Consider the following 22,906-nt stretch of genomic DNA (forward strand, 5'->3'; position numbering starts at 1 on the left):
GAGCCAACTCTCTGTAGCAAAACATCCGAAATTTGGGATCACAGACAAAAATCTGTGATTGGAATTATGCAAAGCAGGCTCATTTGCATAAGCTTCCTTTGCATGTTCTCTCCAATTTTGCGTGGGGTTTTGAATACTGCATTAGGGTTTATTTGCATAAATTCGGAAAAGATTGCTGGAACTCATGTAACAGTCTGAGCCACTCTTGGAGATTAGGGGTATCTATTAACCTATGTGCACCAACTCTCTCTATCTACCAATGACAGGTCCAGTTTTTCTTATGCCTATCCCGGAGTCCCAGCCACGCCTACTGAGAAGTTAGTCCTGTTGCGTTCCATAGGTGATACTGAAGTAAAGCGAGATTGCCTTACCCATCGGTGAAGGGCAATCAAATCAAGTTTTAATTATAATAATAATTATTATTAACATATGCCCACTCAAACACTTCAGTTTGAAGAACTGTCATCGTTTCAGGTGCCACGTAATAATATGTCTTCCACATTACAGTGGTGCCTCGCAAGACGAAAAGAATCCGTTCCGCGAGTCTCTTCGTCTTGCGGTTTTTTTCGTCTTGCGAAGCATGCCCATTAGCGGATTAGCGCTATTAGCGCTATTAGCAGTTTAGTGGCTATTAGCGGCTATTAAAGGCTTAAGGGATTAGCGGATTAGCTGCTAAAATGCTATTAGCGGCTTAGATCAGCTGTTCAGCGGCTTAGATCAGCTGTTCAGCGGCTTAGCGAACAGCTGTTCAGCGGCTTAGGGGCTTGGGAAAAAGGCTGGGAGGGGGGAAAAAACCCCAGGAATCGCAAGACATTTTCGTCTTGCGAAGCAAGCCCATAGCAAATTTGTTTTGCGAAGCACCTCCAAAACAGAAAACCCTTTCGTCTAGCGGGTTTTCCATCTTGTGAGGCATTCGTCTTGCGGGGCACCACTGTAGTAAGAAATAGATATTTTAGCGTGGCAGCACCTGCATACCCAGACGTTTAGAAAGTTGATGCGAGTTTCAATCTGCTTTTAGTCTATTGCAGGGGTGGGCAAGCTTTTCCGCTGGAGGGCCAGATCACCCACCGCTCTTACCCCACTGGCTTTCGGAGCCATGGCGGCGGGGAGGAGGCACCTGTGGCTTCCTATTGGCCGTGGCTGCGTCCTGGAAGTCCTATCCTGTAGCCAATAGGAAGCCATTGCTGCCCACTCAGTCAGTCCCTGTGCAGAGCTAAACCGGCGCACCATATCCAGCCCGCAGAACGTAGTTTGCTGACCCCTGGTCTATTGTTATTTTAACTATCTGAAAGTCTTAAATTATTGTTAATTTTTCTTATTGACAATTATATTATTTTATCTTATTTGTAAGCTGCTTTGAGGGTCTTTTTTTAACAATCAAGTGATGTCTAAAAGTTATGAAATGAATAAAATTGGGGGGCGGGGGGGGGGGAAGAACAATGTATTTCTTGAATTTCTTTAAGGAAATGTGGTGATGTTATTCTCTTTCGGCCTATTACCCAGTAGCAACTACACTTGTTAGAGTCAACAATATTGTTAGATGGGCCATTGTTTTCACCCAAATAAGCATGTATTTTCACAACAGATTTTCAATGATGTGGCTCATTAAGAATCCCTGGCCCAACTGCATCATTTAGCAGAATCATAATTTTGAAGGAGAGGTGGTCTTGGAAGAAGAACGTTCCTTGCTTGACTTGCTAATCCATATGTGGCGACAATTCCAGAGGACATCCCTGGAAGAAAATGAAATGATTTCCATTGTACATTTCCTATTTAATGGCAATGGGGAAACAATTTCCCAGCACCGGCAGAAACAATTTTCTTCCCGAACAAATGGAGAACTAATGATTTTGCACTCAGAGCAGTTACTTGGCAATGTTGCTGGGCGTTAGTGTAGCTAGAGATATGGGGGGGGGAGGAGGAGGAGGAGGAGGAGGGAACAAACTGGGTGGGTGCCAAGATGCTCAACAGCCATGTAACTGATCTCAAACCAAATCCATGAAAATCAGGTGGCATGCAGATTAGACAGCAAAGCAGCCAGCTAATTTTAAGCAACAATAACATGTCAGGAGGTTCTGCCTCTTGAGAAGCACTTGGAGTCAGGGTCATGAGAAGAATGATATTGGGGGCCATCTTCAAAGACTTTTGGAATCTGAAACATGGAAATGATGTGCTCTCAGTATTCCTCTGGGATGTGTTCCAGTTCTCTAGAAGCTGGAAGAATGGAGATTGCCAGAAGGAGGGGGGGGGGAGAGAGAGAGAGACTGCTTTGGGAGGGGGTGAATACAGATGTCCAAGTAGTGAATGTTTTTATTGCTGTATTCTGTATTTGCAGGGACATTCTGTGAGCCACCCTTTAACACAATGACACAGGGATGGATAGCCTATGATCCTCTGGATGTTGGTAGACTGCAGCTTCCCCCATTCCTGATTATTGGCCATGCCAGATGGGGCTGATGGCACCCAATGACATTTAGCAGGCACCTGGAAGAGAACAAGCTTTCTGAGTGGTAGGGATGGCAGAGGAATGTGATTCACTCTGCATTTAAAGACAGACGTACCTGATTCGATACAATATGCAAACCAAAATGAAGCCATCCTTCAAAATGTTGACTTCTCCAAATTTTGCAATGCAGTTCTCCAGTCAAATATTGTGTACAGAAATGTACCAGTTAAATTAATGGAAAATTAGTGAAAACCACATACACAAATACATAATCATAGAATCATAGAATTGGAGAGTTGACAGATGACCCTACAATCTCTGCTGAAAAACCTCCAAAGTTGATGGACAAATTTTGTTTCGTTCACATTTAAAGAGGAACCTACACTATTTATACTTTCTGAACCGGTATGTGGACCAAAATATAGCCCCTCTTAGAAATTCGCATTGGTCTGAATTTTGCACTGCAAGAATTCATAGGCTAGGGTAAAGCATGCGTAAAATGCATGTGTTTGTGTAAAGAACATACAAAGATGCATAATGTTTGAGGAAATTGTTTTGCAAAAATGTGTATATTAATTTAACATACAAACATGTAATTAGCACTAAAATGCTGGTGGATTTTCAGTCAGTCACCCAAATGGATGTGCAAATGTTGGTAAAGGCAGGGGGGAATGATAAGCAGAGAGAAGCAGAGAACTATTAGATCCCCTCATCCCTACTTCTAAATAAACATTTATGAGATTGCTCTGGCAATGAATGGGGGGAAATGCACATTACTGTTAGGATCGAACAAAGTGGAGTGTTTTGTCCTTGTGAACCAGCTGATCCTCTCTCCTCTGCCCGGATAATTGTCCTGAATTATCAATGCAATGTCACCTTTTGACAACAGGGAAATATTTGTGGAAACAATAGAGGAGGCTTTGCACATTCCTCTCTCTCTTCCTCTCTTCTTTGTGCAGCTCTCTATCTTCCTCTCTCCCTTTCCAGACTCACTTCCAATACCAGTACTCCAAGGTTAGGGGTTAATTGGTAACTTTCCTTTGGGGCACTTAGCCAGTCCCTCTTGGCTCAGAAATACAATTGCATGTCAGCACTGATCACTCATGCCTGAAGAGCTTAAGGAAAGGGAAAGCTAGTGGAGCGCAAGAGATACACACCACCAAGTGTCACCGTTAATCACAGGCACCAAGCTTTTTAATGCACAGGGTATTTTACATCAGTCGGCGCACTGCACACCTTCAAGGCGTACCTTGCAAACATGAGGCATTCCAGTATTTCCCATTCTCCTCTCACATGCATGCCTTTTCCTCAGATAAGACTATAGACATCACCTTCCTGGATCAGTCCAAATGCCCAGGATCCTGCTTCCAGAAGTGGCTGGCAAAACATGTTCCTGGCAAGCCCAATTATGCACAAAACTCTGTCAATACAAATTCTGTGCCAACTTGTATATGCCTTCTAAAAGCTTTTCTATTCCACCAGGCCTATATAGTCAATGAAGAGTACATCTCCAACAATGGCTTGTTGATGCTTGTTTTAAAACTTTTTTTCCGGTGTGCTTTTTTTGCTTTCCATTGCAAAAATTAATGGTTTTTTATTGTATGTTTTTTATATTTTCATGCTGTAGATGAATACATTCATAATTTTATTTGTATGCTGCCTTTCCATAGTTCACAATGGCTTACAATATGAATATATATATATATATATATATATATATTTGCTTTCGTAGATTTTCACGGGTACAGGAATGCAGGTTTTGGTGTCCTCGGGTGTCTTCCCGTGTAAAAGTTGGGGTGTCTAGGCGACGTTTCGACGAGGTCTCACTCGTCATCTTCAGGCTGGTGCTTTCGGCTTCTTGTTACTGGAACAGAGCAGGATCTCAGTGTTTGAGTTCCTATAAATACTGTTGAGGAGGTGTGGTGTATAGCCTCCAATGTTCTGGGCAGAGAGGAGGTTCCCAGGCTGGTGTGCCTTTTCTTCTTTTGTTCCTTAATTACTTGAGGGATATCTTGAGTGATTTCTTGAGTGATTTCCTGAATCCCACTTAGGTGGGTCATTAGGTGTGGATTAGTTGCTAAAGCCTTCGTGTCTTGAACTCTTGAACTTTGTGAAGAGTTTTTCTGAGAAGATGGCTGTACTGCACTTGGTTGTGCTCTGGCTTGGCTTCGTGTATAGGGGCGAGCTGTGGTTTTGTGGCCTGTGCCAGCCAGATCTGTGTAGGGATTGCAGGGGGGTGCAGCATCCGGAGGTGCCTGCTCTGTTCCAGTAACAAGAAGCCGAAAGCACCAGCCTGAAGATGACGAGTGAGACCTCGTCGAAACGTCGCCTAGACACCCCAACTTTTACACGGGAAGACACCCGAGGACACCAAAACCTGCATTCCTGTACCCGTGAAAATCTACGAAAGCAAATATCTCACCTCTACGGGGAGGAAACCTTCCAGCTGACAAGAACCTACGAGAAACTAGAAATCCGAAGAGCCACCATCTTATGTGATCTCTTGTTCCTACGCAACTGCCGAGACAACAACTTAATTCCCACATGCTTCCAACTTAAATTCCACTCTAAAACCCCAGCTACCGAAAGGATCCTGAAACGAACTGAACTATCTCTAATCAGAAACGAACTACACAAGAAAAGATACCTACTAAACCAAACCAACAAAGATCTACTCACTCTTCACCTCAAACTCTGTAACAAAATCCACCCTGCACTCTGGGACAAATGCAAACAACTAGCCGTCTGGAGAGCTGAAACGGAGACCTCACACAAGACAGACACACACACCAACAAACTCCACAAACTAGAGAAACGCCAGAAGCCCAGCCACCCTCCACAACAACCCATGAAACAAACAGTACATAACATATCAGACAGGATCCTCACCTCAACTGAAACCAAAGTACTCTCCAAAGGTTTCAACTTTGCAGTCGCCCCGAGACGCATCCCCACGGAAAACATCATATGCGGAGTCGAAGCTAGCCTAACCAAAATCAATCCAGATGAAGCCAATAAAATCAGACTTGAAGTCACCAACATCCTCTGCTCCAGCAAACCACCCAGAAGCAATTTACACAAAGAAGAACAGAAAGCACTCACCAACCTGAGGAAAGACAACAACATAATCATTCTCCCAGCAGACAAAGGTAATGCCACTGTTGTGATGAACACATCGGACTACCAAGCAAAACTATCAAATCTACTCCAAGACCCTACCTACCAACCTATAAAAACAGATCCCACCACCTATCTGGAAAAAACCACCAAATCCAAAATAAAAGCCTCTCCTATCAGTGAAGAAATCCAGCTAAGAATCATCCCCAGAGAAAAATCATCCAGATGCCCCAAACTCTACGGCCTCCCCAAGATACACAAAGAAGGAACACCACTCAGACCAATAGTCAGCTCCATAGGCTCACCTCTACAAAATCTCGCTAAATTTCTCGCCAAGCAACTTCAGCCCTATGCAGAATCCATCTCTTCACACGTTCCAAACTCCTTCCAGTTCATAGAAACAATAAAGAAGCAAAACCTACAACCCAATGACCTACTTGTGAGCTTCGATGTTGTATCTCTCTTCACACAAGTGCCCATTAATGAAGCCTTGACAGCCATTCAAAACAAATACAATCCCCCCGAATACATCTTGGACCTGACCAACCACTGCCTAACCAACACGTACTTCATCCACAATGGACAAAGATACAAACAGATAGAAGGAGCACCTATGGGATCACCCCTCTCACCGGTCATCGCTAACCTGTACATGGAACACTTTGAAACCAATGCTTTAGACAAGTCAGAACACAAACCCAAACTTTGGCTCAGATATGTTGACGACACCTTTGTAATTTGGCCACACGGGAAGGAAAAACTGGATAGCTTCCTCACACATCTCAACAGCCTACACCCCAAAATACAATTCACTATGGAAATAGAAACCAACAACCAACTTCCCTTCCTTGACGTCCTAATCTACAAAAAACCTGATGGCTCCCTAGGACACACTATCTACCGGAAAAAAACACACACCAACCGCTACTTACATGCACAATCACACCACCACCCTGCACAAATAAACTCCGTAGCCAAGACTCTCATCTCCAGAACCAAACGCCTGGCTGACGAAGACCACTTGACAACTGAGTTACAGAATCTCTCAAATGTGTTAATTGCCAATGGATACCAGCAAAACAGGGTTACGAAGCTAATCCAAAAAGAAACACCCCCCAAAAACCAAGACACAGAAGAAAACAATGGCATAGCCCTCCTTCCTTATATCAAGGGCACTACAGATAAAATTAGCAAAATCCTCCATAAACACAATATCAAAACAGCCTTTTGCACCAACCAAAAAATAGCCAATATCCTCAGAAACCCCAAGGATAAAATTCAGTTGGAAAACCAAGGGGTCTATGAAATACCCTGCAAAGTCTGCCCAGCCACGTACATTGGACAAACAAACAGACGAATAAATGCACGGATCGCAGAACACAAGAATGCCGTCAAAAAAGAAGAAAAAACTTCCTCTCTTTTCCAACACATGAAAGAAACAGGACACGAAATTAATTTTGCAGATTCCAAATTGCTCTTTAACATGGAACATCACCACAAGAGAATAATCATGGAAGCCATCGAGATAGAGAAACACCCTCACAACATGAACAAGCGTGACGACACATCCCGCTTGCCAGACATCTGGAAATTAGCCATCCCCACAAAATCTGACACCAGATCCAGAGGCACACAGAACGCCATCACCAATCAACCACACCAGACCCAAACCCAGACCCTCTCCACAGATAAATTACAGACACCATCCAGTAGCCAAACCAGGGTGGCACCTCCGGATGCTGCACCCCCCTGCATCCCCCTGATATCCCTCAAGTAATTAAGGAACAAAAGAAGAAAAGGCACACCAGCCTGGGAACCTCCTCTCTGCCCAGAACATTGGAGGCTATACACCACACCTCCTCAACAGTATTTATAGGAACTCAAACACTGAGATCCTGCTCTGTTCCAGTAACAAGAAGCCGAAAGCACCAGCCTGAAGATGACGAGTGAGACCTCGTCGAAACGTCGCCTAGACACCCCAACTTTTACACGGGAAGACACCCGAGGACACCAAAACCTGCATATATATATATATATATATATATATATATAAAATTACAAACGTAACCAAAATAGTCATAAACAATAAATAAAACATCAAAAAGTACATAACCAATTAAACAATTTACACATAAATCATAAGATTGAAAATAAAGATACAAAAGATTAATACCAGTAACAGCAACAACCCCACCCCACCCAATGAAAACCCCAACAATTCTCCAACCCAAGAGTCTGTTCAGCAGCCTCAGCTTTTGTAGTTGGAGTCAGTCCGGGGACTCCCTCTCAGGCCAGGTAGAAAAAGGTCTGCAAGGCAAGGAGCAGGTCTTCCAGAACTCACTGCCAAGATATAAACTGCTTAGTTATGTTTTGTGATTTAACTGTATATAAATATTTTTTATAAATAAATGCTAATAAATCTAAGGTGTATGAAGTACGAAGGTGGTGTGGGTGTACCATTCTGTTGGTTTTCTGTAGCATAACATCTGGGGACGTAGTGCCTCTGAAAATGGAGAATCCATTAAGCTGTCACCAAGGAAAGTGACCTGCAGCCCAACTATCTTGAACAGTGGAGCCATCAGGAAGAGCAATGGAGACCCTTAGGCAGCAGATTGAGCTACCCGAGAATTCTCAAGCCAAAGAAAGTTGCTTTAGAATAATCTGCAAGCGTTTTCTAACAGTTAGGAGATCCTCAGAAAAAAAGAGAGAGCAACCAACTGCCCTGCTTGCTGAGAGATGCTGACAATAAGAAAAGGAGAGAGGGCAGATGTGTAGACAAGTTCCGGTGGTACCGGGTGCAAAAAATTTTTTGTCACACCCCCGACCTACATTGCAATTTTTGGGTACGTTGCCCAAAGTTGTTGAGCTTATTTTAAGGTAGGGTTGTCCACAAAACAGATATGCCCACAGATAGCACAAATCTGACCAACGATCACATAAAACTAGGTCAGCACCACCAGCCAGGGGTGCTAGCGCCAACCACAGACCATGAAAATCTGACTGCTGATTGCATAAAAGTGCCCACCGGGGATCCGAATGCTGACTGCTGGGGGGGGGGGGTTCCAGGCTGATCGCCCAGCATATTTGCGTGATCAGCGGGTGGATTTTCACAACGACAATCGTGCCAATTGTGAAAAACACCCGCTGGGGGGTGCGCGTGCCACCATGCCAACCCGCCCAGGGGAATTTTGTCACCACCCCTAGGCATGACACCTGGGGCAGACCGCACCCCCACACCCTCCTTTCAACTGAGAGAGGGTTGCTACTTTTTCTGCCCTGCCTGGGTGCTATCTGGAGGAATCTGGCTGGACACAAAATTCTGCACTGGACCGCCACTTGACCTGGTCCAGCAGGTCACTTCTTGTATCATGTTCTTACCCAGAAAGGTTTTTAGAAAGCAATCCTTGTCACAGATGTTGCTGGGAGCACCCATGTTGTCTCCCTACTGCTATAGACTCTTGTGGAGTTATTTGTTGTTCACACACACACACAAACACAGCCCTTTGATGCATACGACACCTTACAGTAACAGAAGCAAGTTAAAGGTCCCTGGTCTGTGGAGCTTCCAATCTAATTTCAACAGGGAGAAAGCAGAGAGAGGAGGGGAAGGAAAACAAAAGTGCTGAAGGAAACTGGGTGAGAATATGTGAAAATAAATTGCCACGTTGCCAGGCTCTGTTTCTGTGAGAACTAAAGAACTCAGCCAAAGTATTTTGATTTTGAACGATGAAAGCATTGCAAAGAAAAGAAAGAAAGAGAGGAAGAAGGAAAATGTATATTAGGCAAAACTGCATACAATAATGGGTGTATTAGGGAAGCAATTGCAAGCCAAGGCTATGTACTTCCTCCTCCGATCCATCCCCAACCTCGGCCCTCCAGATGTTTTGGGACTATAATTCCCACCATCCCTGACCACTGGTCCTGTTAGCTAGGGATGATGGGAGTTGTAGTTCCAAAACATCTGGAGGACCGAGTTTGGGGATGCCTGTTGTAGAATAAGGACACCATACAACAGGCATCCCCAAACTTGGTCCTCCAGATGTTTTGGGACTACAGTTCCCATCATCCCTGACCACTGGTCCTGTTAGCGAGGGATGATGGGAGTTGTAGTTCCAAAACATCTGGAGGACCGAGTGTGGGGGTGCTTGCCATACAATGACTTTTAATTGATACAGGCTACAACTTTATTGATTACAAATGAAAGAGGTTTGGATAATCATTAACTTCCAGCCCACTTGCCAGAAGGTCAATCTGACAGCAGGGCTTCCTAAAACTTACATTAAATAGGGGGACCCCTGCAGAGATCTGTTGCCTGGGGGATGCTATCAGTCTTGGGCCCCAACAGGGCATATGGACATAGGCAACTTGGTGAGGAAGAAACAGGTAAAGGGTCCAGGTCTAGGTTGCTTAAATGAACCAGGAGCAAACCTGAGGGGAGCCTACCTGCTCTGTCAGTCCTGCCCCCAAGGTTCCCCCGATTGGCCAATAAGGCAGGCAGGCTTGGATCTAGCACCTAATTCATAGAGGGGGTATTATGCCCATTCTACCTGCTCAGTTATGACTCCAATCCCTGGAGCTCCCTTGCCAGGTCCCTAGGAAGCCTTCGCCATCCCACAATGCCACCACACCTAGGCGGTGAGTGATCTTGCACTAAAACAATGGTGAATTTTCAGGAGGCCTTTTCGGGAAAATGTGGAAAACTGAAAATCGGGGGGGGGGGGACAGAAGGCAAAATGAACCGAAACTGACTGCCTCACCCATTCCCAGTCATGACTCCCCACCCACAATCTTCACTTTTCTGAGCTAAACAGATCCCTTTCAGCCTTTCCTTATAGGACCCCCCCATTTTTGTAGTCTTCCTCTGAACCTGTTCCAATTTGTTGACACCCATAGCAAACAGAAGGGATCTAAGCTCGTTGCAAGACACTCTTCAAAGCAAAACGGAAGACTTCAGAAGGCACCCCCTTCCGCATAAAACATGAGTCATTTCTAACATACACAGTATGAACCCACTTGCCACGCAGACATTAATAATAATAATTAATCTTTCTAGAGCTGCATTTCCGCAGAAGCAGGGCGAAAAAAGTGTCATTCACTTCAAAGGTGTGTGCGTGAGCAAGGCTTTCCTAGTTAATTATAACCAGTTCCCCCTCTGCACCAGAATAGCAGGTAGCATTTTCTTTCCACTTTCGACCCTGTGATTTTGCTACTGAGTGGAGATTAAGGTGGCAATGATTCACTTACTATCATTTCAGGGAGATCAATTAAAGCCTATGCTTACACTGAGAGGTGTTTCCAGCTTGTGTGAAAATAAAAAAGTAAATAGGCATTTCTCTTCTTTCTTCCCGAAGACCAGGGCTGTATTAAGCATATGCGGCACCGGGGTGCAAAGATCCGCCCCGCATCCCCCTCCCCAGGTTGCCCAGTCCCAGGTGCGCAGGAGGGCAGAGCTGGCTGGCCGCCTCAGCATCTCGCTGGTGGAAGCAAGGGGAATAATAGCATCAATTTATTCTGCTTTTGTCAGATCCCACCTGGAGTCCAGTGTCAAGTTCTGGGCACCACAGTTTAAGGAGGATTTTGACCGGCAGACGAAGCCCAGTGCTTTCTATATTTAGATCATATGTAATAGGTCTCCTGGTGTTCGGGACTGACAGGTGACTCCTGGACCATCCCTCGAATAGCCTGCATATATGAAAATGCTCACATGGGTTGGAGAGCCCCCAGAAGGTGTTTGCAGCCACATGCAAGGTCATGGTCTTAACTGCTAACCCCTGCTTCTTAAGGAAGATGAGAAATGGAAGGACATCCTTCTTCCAAGCTGTGGGGAGGCATGGGCCAGCACTGGCTTGAGACCAGAAGGCCTTGAAGGAAGAACATGTCCTGGACTTCAGTACTCTCTGCATCATGGCATGCATCCAATTGCCCAGAAGTGTTTGGGAAATGACTCTGGCAGGGCTGTCTTAAGCATATGCGGTGCTGGGGTGCCCCCACTGGATCCGCCCAGTGCCCCCTTCCCTCAGGTTGCCCAGTCCCAGGTGTGCAGGAGGGCGGAGCCAGCCGGCCACTTCAGTGTCTCGCTGGCTCGGTCACCCCCGAACTTGTGGTGCAGAGCCGCCTGAGCAGAAGAGCCTGCCTCGGTGCTCCGACCGATGGATGGGCTCTTCCCCGGACTCAACTCTCTGGCCCCGGACTCTTGGCCTGGCACCCCTGAGAGCCCGGCGCCTGGACGCCCTGCACCCCTAGTGTCTATGGGTAAGACGGCCCTGCCAAAGAGGCAGTGGTCGAATCTACACACATATAAAAAACGTTCTGAAAATTCAGTATGTTTCTGAGCACAATTCAAAGTATTAGTGCTGACCTTTAAAGCCCTAAACGGTCTCGGTCCAGTATACCTGAAGGAGCATCTCCACCTCCATCGTTCAGCCTGGACACTGAGGACCAGTGCCGAGGGCCTTCTGGTGGTTCCCTCGCTGTGAGAAGCCAAGTTACAGGGAACCAGGCAGAGGGCCTTCTCGGTAGTGGCACCCACCCTGGGGAATGCCCTCCCACCAGATGTCAAAGAGAAAAACAAAGGAACAGCAATATTCATTGTGCATTAAAACAAAACTCCATTCATCATAGAATGACAAATCATCAGGAATAATCAATTAGGATAATGCTGTATTTAGAAATCCCATCAAATGAATGCGAGTAGAAGAACATTTTAACTTGGTGCAAAAAATATGATAAGGCCTTATCAGGGAGAGTATTCCACAGATGGGCTACAACGGAAAAGAGCCTCTCTTCCCACAACTCTCTTGACAAGGACTTTATATGTTGATCTTGGGAGATGGGTAGATTCATGATGAGAGATGCTTTCCATCAACGACTGAGGTCCTGAGCTGCAAAAGTCTTTATGGGTTAAGACCAGCACTGAAACCACAACTGAAACTCTCCAGAAATGTGCTTCAAATGTGTGAAATCTGCTTGACACATTTAGAAAGAAAACAGAGTTGGAGAATGTCTTGTAAGGCCTCCTGAAAGAAGTTGAGCACGCCAGACCTCTGCAATATAGGGGGAAGATTTAGAATTAGAGCAGTGTCAGTATTTTTATTTTATTACTCTGGATACCGCTTGGTAATTTGTTTTATTTATTTGCATGTGTATTGTTTCCTTATCGGTGACTTAAGTACTTCAGCTGTGTGTAGTACCTATTGAATTTCAAGGACTTAATTAATTTTAATATAATATCCAATGGTACAATTTGCTTTTCAGAGGGAATTAACTTCAGAGCCATTGAGCAGTAAAAGTAAATACAAAAATACATAGATAGCAGAGAGAAAGACATTCCCATGCCAAGCTTGATTTGCATTTATATAGTTGCCATAACAGTAATGAGGATCAATTTGCTTAATGATTCAAGATATATTGGAATAAATCGCAAGGGCTGTTGGAAATTATCAGAGGCCAATTCAGTCTGGTCATTTGCTGCATCACCACATCCAAACCACACCTTCCCAAAGATTATGAACTGATCTAGCACAAGAATAGCCTTCTCTGGCCAACCAGATGCCTCTGGGAAGTCCAAAATTAGGACCACTCTCACCCCTTGCGGTTTCCAGCAACTGGTATTCAGAAGCATATTGCCTCTTGCTGTGGAGGCAGAGGATATGCGTCAGAATTAGTGGCCATCAATGAATTTGATGAATTCCATGAATTTGGCCCATGCACTTTAAAATCCATCTAAGTTGGCCTTAACTGTCTCCTGTAGGAACAAGTCCCATAGTTTTAACTATGTGCTATATGTTGTTGTTTAGTTGTTTAGTCATGTCCGACTCTTCGTGACCCCATGGACCAGAGCATGCCAGGCACTCCACTGCCTCCCGCAGTTTGGTCAAACTCATGCTGGTAGTTTCAAGTTTCAAGTCCAACCATCTCATCCTCTGTCGTCCCCTTCTCCTTGTGCCCTCCATATTTCCCAACATCAGGGTATTTTCCAGGGAGTCTTATCTTTTCATGAGGTAGTGGCCAAAGTATTGGAGCCTCAGCTCCAGGATCTGTCCTTCCAGTGAGCACTCAGGGCTGATTTCCTTCAGAATTGATAGGTTTGATCTTCTTGCAGCCCATGGGACTCTCAAGAGTCTCCTCCAGAACCATAATTCAAAAGCATCAATTTTTCGGTGATCAGCCTTCTTTGTGGTCCAGTTCTCACTTTCATACATCACTGCTGGGAAAACCATAGCTTTAACTATGCGGACCTTTGTTGGCAATGTGCTGTGTAGCTATCCCAAATCATCCAACCTTCGGCTTCATTGCATGTCCATAAGTTCCAGTGTTATGAAAGAGAGTGACTTTTCTCTCTCCACTTCTTCCATGTAAACTTCTCTCATGTTGCCTCTAATTCACATTTTCTCTAAACTAAAATGTCCCAGATGCTGTAAACATTTTTCATGAAACCAGGAACATAGGATACAAGTCTAGTCCATCTAGCATGTTATTATTTGTTCTGACTTGCAGTAGCTCCCCAAGTTCTCAAGCAGAGCTTTCTTCCATTCTCTGCTACCCAATTCTTTGCTTGGAGATGCCAGGGATTGAACCTCAGATCTTCTGCATGCGAAGCAGGTTTTATGGTCCCTCCTTGTGGTGCCTGACAGAAACCTTCATGTAACGTGACACTTGCCTGAGTGTGCCACAGCGGGAAGATGGCCCAACCTGGCTCCTAGGAGATTTTAAGATGTGGCTAATCAAAGTTCAACGCCAAGAATTCTAATTAACCAGCTAAACACTGTATAGACTAAAGAGCAGGGACACCGAGCAAATGAAGATGGGCTGTTTTGCTCCATCAACATCTTCGAGGGATTGCGCTTTGGAATGCTAATGTGTGTCAAAGAAAAATCAATAACAAAAACAATATTGTATAACAGGCACCACTTGGTCCTACTTGACTGGCACTGCTGGGTGATTTCAAAGGGAGGGGAGATTTTGCAGGTGTAATAGAACCTGGCGTAAGATTGATTTCCCTCTTCTGAAATGGAAAGTAGGGGTGTTAATCATGGCAGCATGTAGTCCTAGCTACACATTGGGACACTGCTGTAATAATTCAAATCCTTATTGTTGTTGTTGTTTAGTCGTTTAGTTGTGTCTGACTGTTCGTCACCCTATGGACCAGAGCATGCCAGGCACTCCTGCCTTCCACTGCCTCCTGCAGTTTGGTCAAACTCTTGTTAGTAGCTTCAAGAACACTGTCCAACCATCTCGTCCTCTGTCATCCCTTTCTCCTTGTGCCCTCCATCTTTCCCAACATCAGGGTCTTTTCCAGGGAGTCTTCTCTTCTCATGTGGTGGCCAAAGTCTTGGAGCCTCAGCTTCAGGATCTGTCCTTCCAGTGAGCACTCAGGGCTGATTTCCTTCAGAATGGATAGGTTTGATCTTCTTGCAGTCCATGGGACTCTCAAGAGTCTCCTCCAGCATCATAATTCAAAAGCATCAATTCTTCAGCAATCAGCCTTCTTTATGGTCCAGGTCTCACTTCCATACATCATTACTGGGAAAACCATAGCTTTAACTATACAGACCTTTGTCAGCAAGCTGCTCTTTAAGATACTGTCTAGGTTTGTCATTGCTTTTCTCGCAAGAAGCAGGAGTCTCTTAATTTTACAACCGCTGTCACCATCTGCAGTGATCATAGAGCCCAAGAAAATAAAATCTCTCACTGCCTCCATTTCTTCCCCTTCTATTTGCCTGGAGGTGATGGGACCAGGCAGCTATCGCTAGAGATGGGCTGATCCACCAATAATGGTTTCTCTCAGTTCCTCGCATTTCCAGTTTTAATTTCAATTTCCTTATTTCTTCATCAGTTTTCATGATTTTTTTTTAATGCATGGGGGTAACAGGGCCAATTAACTATTAAAACCCTTTTGCATGAAGAATGAGGACCATTTGGATAGTAAATACTGGTTGGAGAGTAGATTTTACCTGTTGCAGTCACACACAGAGAGATGCTTGTATGTAATAAAATAGCAAAGTTGTTGACTGTAGGAAGTACAGAATTGGGATATAAATGTTTCTAGTTTGAATCTAAGTAACTAGTCTAGCTCCTTTGATCTCTAAGAGGATAGATAAAGACAACTTCTCATATTTAAGTCTGAGAGAGGTGTATGAGCAGGATAGATGAATGGTGCAGGGGCAATCTGGGGATACCAAATATCAGGCAGCCCAAGTGATGGGCTCTTAGGTGCAGAGGGCTAGTTTGGATTGTAACATAGGACCTGACTGTCCATATGTTCCTGCTGATAAATGGTCTTTCTCAGGCACGTTGTTGGGAACTCCTGGCCCTTCTCCTCGCCTCACAGCTCACTGCGCAAGCGAGGCACACCATCCATCACCATAAACACACCGCCTGTCTTGCATTGTTGTTTAATTAAACAACAGAGATAATTTGCAGCCCATGTTGCAGTATAAATATTGTCCGACGCTTCGGCTCCATTTAACCTTAACAAGAAAATATGAATAACAAGACGGGGCGTGAAATATACAGTGGAGCAAAATAATCTATACAAATATTAGCTGGTGCTTATTTTCCACTTGGAAGACAGCAGCCTACCACTATGGGGGAAGGCAACAGTTTGTGTAGAATTTTTTTTTAATGTTATGCATGCATAAAAGCCAATTTTCTAAACCGAAAAAGTAATAGACTGAGGAAGCAAACTTTGAAAGGTTTTCTTCAAATAATAATAACCAAAGCTGACCCCCCCCCCCCGCAAGCTGCTTTTCAGCCGATGAGACATAAAGCACACCTTCCTCCTCTCCACAGATCAAATGTTCAGCCTTCACCAGCTGCTTAGGAAAGTGCCGTTGCTTATTGGTGGAGCATCTACTTTGCATGCAGATGGTCTCAGGTTCAATGTCTGATATCTTCAGGTAGGGTTTGGAATACACCCAGTCTAGGAATCCTGGAGAGCCTCTGCGAGCCACTTTAGTCAATGTGGAGCAAGTTGGAACAATAGTGTGACTCAGAGCAGCTTCCTAGGTTCCTAGTGTTCTCGAAGCTACCTACATGAGTTGGACCAAACTGCGGGAGGCAGTGGAAGACAAGAGTGCCTGGCGTGCTCTGGTCCATGGGGTCACAAAGAGTCGGACACGACTAAACGACTAAACAACAACAACAACAACAGAGTTCTATGAAAACTACAACCCCCCAGCAGATAAAATATCAGAGATAATCAACTAGGCATAAAAGAACATCTCATCTCATCAAACATTTCAAATAGAGCGGTATCTTGAGCCCAGGATTATTGGTTTGTTTTTGTTCTTGACCTTGTTTTTATTATGCATTCCGTCTTCTCATTTTATATTTTTATGTTGTGAGATGCCCTGTGATATTCCTACGAATGGCGGTTGTTGTTGTTGTTGTTTAGTTGTTCAGTCGTGTCCGACTCTTCGTTTATATACGAATGGCGGTATATAAACTTAATAAATAAATAATAAAAGATGACAAAGCAGCCTCACTGGGGAGAGCATTCTACAGGCAGCAAGAGGAGGGCACTTTTGAAAAGACTCCGTAGGAGTCTTATCTATAGGAGACCGTAGCACACATACCACCACCACCCCAACTCTGTTGTCATAAGAAGAATGAATTATGCAAGGAAATTTTCGTGATTCATGCATGTTGCAGAATTATAGAATTATTTCTTTCTCGTTGCAGAAGTTAAAGTTGCATTGCTGCCCAACTTTGTCATTTTTCTTCCTTTAGTTTAGAATGCTTGCAGTCCTGCTTATATGGTTTATTTCCTTTCTCTTATGCTTCTCCCCTCGCAGAGGATGCTTATAAAACACAAGTACGTATAGATGATGAACCTGCTTATTTGGACATTCTGGATACCGCTGGACAAGTGAGTAGTTTATCTGCCTGGACAATTTGAGCTGCCAATGAAAATTGCCACAGAGGGTGCGTGAGGATACTGAAAAAAATAAGGGAAGCCCATATATATATATATATATATATATATATATATATATGGGAGAGGCATTTAAGATCAAGGGCAGAGGTAAAGGTCCTGTAAGATGAGAACTCCCCTTCCTCTAAAACAGTGGTTCTCATCCTGTGGGTCCCCAGATGTTGTTGGGCTACAACTCACATCATCCCTAGCTAGCAAGGCCAGAGCTTAGGGATGATGGGAGTTGTAGTCCAACAACATCAGGGGACCCACAGGTTGAGAACCGCTGCTCTAAAACATGGGTAGGCAAACTAAGGTCTGTGGGCCAGATCCAGCCCAATCACCTTCTAAATCCTGCCCGTGGACGGTCTGGGAATCGGTGTGTTTTTACACGAGTAGAATGTGTCCTTTTATTTAAAATGAATCTCTGGGTTATTTATGGGGCATAGGAATTTGTTCATTATTATTTTTCCCCAAAATATAGTCTGGCCCCCCACAAGGTCTGAGGGACAGCGGACTTTTTCAGCCCCCTGCTGAAAAAGTTTGCTGACCCCTGCCAAGGATGGGAAACTTTATTCCTTGTGGATAACTTTCCAGGAGCCTCATGCTGGTAGTGGACAAGGGCAGAACAATGGGTGGAAAAAATGGATGAGACTCTTACCTTTGTACAGTAGTCTAGACTCCAGCCATGCAAAAGTCAGAGATCTCTACACACATATCTCTCTATCCTCTCTCCTGCTAAATAAGAGGCATTATTCTAGGCCAATAATGCGTTCCAGCCAGGTAAAAGCATTCAAGGCGGTCAAGCTGTTGAGGGGGTGTGGCCTTGGGACAAGAGGTGTGGCCTGTGGAGGGGTGTGATTGCCAACGTGGTGCCTGTGGACAAACGTGCCCTCACAGAGGTCTTTCCTGGTGCCCCTAGGCTCCACTCCTCCTACTTTTAGGTCTGAAAGATGCTTTCTGTTGTAGCCAATAGCGTGCTTGGTTGCAGTGTGTGCACATGTCAGGGAGCTGACAGGGAGAATAGGTTATTCACAGAACAGAAAAAGACAGTGACGCGATGGCTAACTTACAGTTAGTTTCTAACACAGAATACACAGAGACTTCTAAGGGTTGCTCCTGTCTAGATGAAGCAGTTGCCCAGATTGGCTTGTCCCTCCCCACCTCTAACCCTATGTGTCAGGCTCCTCCCTCTGTCCACATGAGCCCCAAGGGACCCTCTCTGTTTCTCCCTGGCTCTCTGCTCTGTGACATGCAGTAGATGCCTTATTCTGGGAGGTAGGGGGAAGCTTGCAGGCTGTCAAGGTGGCTCTGTGGAGGAGCTGCCAAGACTACTTCCTGTGGGCTGGTGCACCTGCCTGTTTCCTCCCCTTCATCTTTCTCCAAGCTCCCAGCTCTTCCCAGCTTTCCCCCTCCTCTGGGGTGTGGCCAGTTTCCCACCTCCAGGAGCCAGGATCCAATTCCTCTCCCTCTGTGCTTTCCCTGGGGGGGGGGGGGGCTCTTGGTCAGGCCACTCCTCTGCACCCAGCCAGTCCCTGACATTGTGTGTGCCTGCAACAGTTTCTCTTGTTTGTAAATGTGCCATTTGCCCCCGAAAAGTTGTTGGGAGCACTCAGGGGAGGCCCAGTCAGAAATAACTGGAGGGCAGCAGTCAGATGCTGAGCATGAGACTCACCACCCATTTTTGAAAGCCTTTGAGCCAGTGTGAGCCAGTGTGGTGTAGTGGTTAAGAGCGGTAGACTCCTAATCTGGGGAACCGGGTTCGCGTCTCTGCTCCTCCACATGCAGCTGCTGGGTGACCTTGGGCCAGTCACACTTCTTTGAAGTCTCTCAGCCCCACTCACCCCACAGAGTGTTTGTTGTGGGGGAGGAAGGGAAAGGAGAATGTTAGCCGCTTTGAGACTCCTTAAAGGGAGTGAAAGGCGGGATATCAAATCCAAACTCTTCTTCTTCTTCTTCTTTGACCACCTGGTATGATGGCCTGGGACTCGGGCTCAGACTCGGAGCCGGAAGAGTTTCGGTCTGCACCGGATCCTCTCCCTCTGGTGGCATCTGAACCGAGTCTGGGGCCTGATTCTGAAGAGCCCCAGTCTGCACAGGTTCCCCTGCAACAAGCACCAGCTGGGCCGAGTCAGGGGCCTGAGCCTGCCCTGGCTCCAGATGCGGGGATTACCTTATTGCCCTTTGCTGGGCCATCACGTGCAGCTGCTCCACTATCAGTTGGGTCAGGAGAGGCTGAGGCAGCCTCTGGGTCTAGTAACCCACCGACATCTCCTGAGCTGCAGAAACTCAGGTCTGAGAGAAGGAGAGACCCGAGTACTCACAGGAGGAGTGCTCACCTTCGGACAAGACAGGGAGGTGAGTCACTGGGGGATCAGGACCAGCCATTACCCTATCAGAGATAAAAGGCTCCTGGACCCCGCTCCAGGTTGCGGGAGCAACATTGCTGCTGGCTGGAACCTGCCTGAGACCTTGTGCCTGACCTAGCCTGGTTTCCTGCCTTGGCCCTGTTGGACTGACTCCTCGTGGAATTATTGGATTTGGGACCAGACCTGGACCATGTGGTTTGGCTTAACCCCCAGGCCCAGGACACCTGGCTGCCACGTTGGTTTCCCACCACCACCTCTGTAGGTGAGAACTCCAGTCTGAACACAGAGCCACATTCCCCAAAACTGCCAGGTTCTGCCTGATGACATCAATGGGTGTTGGCTAGACAATGCCTTGGCAATCACCAGTGTGCAGTCAGCAAAGTGTTCTGAGTGACTGTGTTTAGGGAGGTGCATTTAGAAGAGGAAAAGGAGATCAAGAGACTGTTTGAAAATGTACCTAACAGTTGTGGAGGATCTGTTCCAAGGTACAGAGACTCCCATTTGCTTTTGTTATTGTTGTCAGAGGAATGGGAAACAGAAGGTAGATCTTATTAACTCACTGGCAGGGAGCTTGGATGCTTTCTTTCCCCCCTTTGAAGCATCATATTCCCTGAGATTGAACATTGATAATGGCAATCATTGCATCTGTCCTGCACTGTCTCTGTAGGCTCTTGTTTATTGATGCTAATTAATGTTTTGCATTCCAGTGTTCAAAGATGTTATAGTAAGTAAACGCATTTGATGTTTATCTTAATGGATATCTAGTGAGTTAAGCCTGTATGATGATATTGAACATTTTGGCAATCTACAAGGGTTAAGTGCAGCTTCATAGTGGCTAAGTGCAATCAGGACACTTTTAATAGAGCAAAAGTCCTATTTCCATGACTACCTGAAGAACAATCTACAGTGAAGTGTGTTCAGTATTTACAAGAAAATATATAAATCATATTTCAAACCAAGCTGCTTGCAGCTTTCCACAAAATTGTATTTTGGGCAATAGTTATATTTTAAACTGCCTTCTTCTAATAAAATAAAAATAATTTTCACAAACTGTTTTCCCACCTGTTGCATTATTGCTTCAAAATAAGTATTTCTTTCCAAGGTCTGTGATTGGGGGGAAATGTCAGTTCAGTGGTGCAATGGAAATGGTATCAGCTGTTGAGTGTGGGTGTTTATTTACAGGCAAATTATGCCAAGAGAAAAGTATTATTTAATCATTGCAAATAATGAATTAGATACGGATGATAAAAATATAATGATATTCAAATAAGTTTATATCTGTCTGTCTATCTAGCTATACATCATAGGCTTGGGAGGGGTAAATCTTCACTCAATACCTACATTTCCAACATTAAAGGTAAAGGGACCCCTGACCATTAGGTCCAGTCGTGACCGACACTGGGGTTGCAGCACACACCTCGCTTTATTGGCTGAGGGAGCCGGCATACAGCTTCTGGGTCATGTGGCCAGCATGACTAAGCCGCTTCTGGTGAACCAGAGCAGGGCACAGAAATGCCATTTACCATCCCGCCGGAGCAGTACCCATTTATCTACTTGCACTTTGATGTGATTTTGAACTGCTAGGTTGGCAGGAGCAGGGACTGAGCAACAAGAGCTCACCCCGTCGCGGGGATTCAAACCGCCGACCTTCTGATTGGCAAGTCCTAGGCTCTGTGGTTTAACCCACAGCACCACCCATGTCCCTTATTTCCAACATTGGATGGTAATAATTACAACATGTTATTTCAATTGGAGTTTTACATGGCACACCACATATCACCCATTGATAGGTTACAGTCAGGAGTCTTTCAGAGCCCTACCTGGGGATACCAGAGATTGAACCAGAGATCTTCTGCATGCAAATTGTTGTACTATGGAGCTAAGGTTTTTCACTACACTGAAATAGACCATTCGTCCATCTAGCTCAGTATTGTCCACCTTGACTAGCAATGTCTCACCAGGTTTTCAAGCAAGGGGACATCCCCAACCTTACCTGGAAATGTCATGGTTTGAGCCTTTGATCTTCTGCACACAAAACAGATGTTCTACCACTGAGGTATGACTATTCCCTGGTGGAATCTAGTGAGCATTCTTGGGGCAGGACCTGGGATCTTCTACATTCAAAGCAAATTCTCCACAATGGAGCTTTTGCCTTCTCTATCCTGCTTCTTGGTTATACCAGAGTGTGATGAGATGTTGACAAAAAACAATGAAATGTTGAAATCCCACTTTTATACATAGATACCTTGTTCAGAAAGGGGAGCGTAGAAGAAGGACAAAGTAAGAGAAGATCCACAGGTCTCAAGGGACTCAATACTTACCAGAAAAAGCTATCACCTTCAAACTCCTTCGGGACCTTTTCTTCTCCTTCCAGTCCTTTCTACTCTTTCCTCAAACATAATGACTGAGCTATTAATCCGTTCCCTTTACTATTAATGATGCATTTTGTGATTTAAGGTGAAAATCCATTTTATACTATCCTGCATGCAGATGAGAAGAGAGCACATAGTTTATAGTGTGCAATAAACCAAATGAAGCTGGATTTCTTTTTTTACTTTATTTTTCTTTAAGGAGATTCAACAGTGAATCTTGCTCCACTGACTGCATCTAAGAGAAAATGATCAAGGTGTTTCTCCTTAAGGAAAAAGCCATTAGCATTAAGATGAAAGACAAAATTTGCCAAGCGGGACACTGTTGCACAGAACTGTTTTACTGCAAGTGGGAAGGAGGACCGCCCCCCCCTTCTGTTTAAGGGATGAATCCAGAACCAAGCTGGAGGAACTCAATATTTTCATATTCCTAGAAGAAATGATCTGGTCTGCAATTCATTAATGTGGAATTTTTGCTTTCTCCAAAAGTTGTGATTTGCAGTTTGAGCATATTGCAATACACATGTAAATGTGCATTTCAAGAAAAAATACACTTTACATTTTTTAAAAAATACCTAGAACACTGAATGTTAATTTTACCTTTGTATATTAGGCTAGTTTCTTCACAAACATATACCCCTCTATCTTCCATACAGGCAAGCAAGAAGCATGACCATAGTTCAAGGACATA

At 44.9% G+C, this 22,906-nt stretch overlaps 1 protein-coding gene across 2 annotated transcripts in view; it reads left to right on the forward strand.

Annotated features, from left to right (window-relative positions):
• The window catches only part of RIT2 (Ras like without CAAX 2), a 256,817-nt gene that overhangs the window by 72,993 nt on the left and 160,918 nt on the right, over positions 1-22,906 (forward strand). For both annotated transcript variants that reach the window (XM_083403205.1, XM_083403204.1), the window contains exon 3: positions 17,359-17,432. In XM_083403205.1, coding sequence (XP_083259331.1) covers positions 17,359-17,432 — 74 coding nt within the window. The remainder of the gene's footprint in view (positions 1-17,358; positions 17,433-22,906) is intronic.

Source organism: Podarcis tiliguerta, assembly GCF_965153285.1.
Source record: "Podarcis tiliguerta genome assembly, chromosome: 11".
Taxonomy (NCBI): Eukaryota; Metazoa; Chordata; class Lepidosauria; order Squamata; family Lacertidae; genus Podarcis; species Podarcis tiliguerta.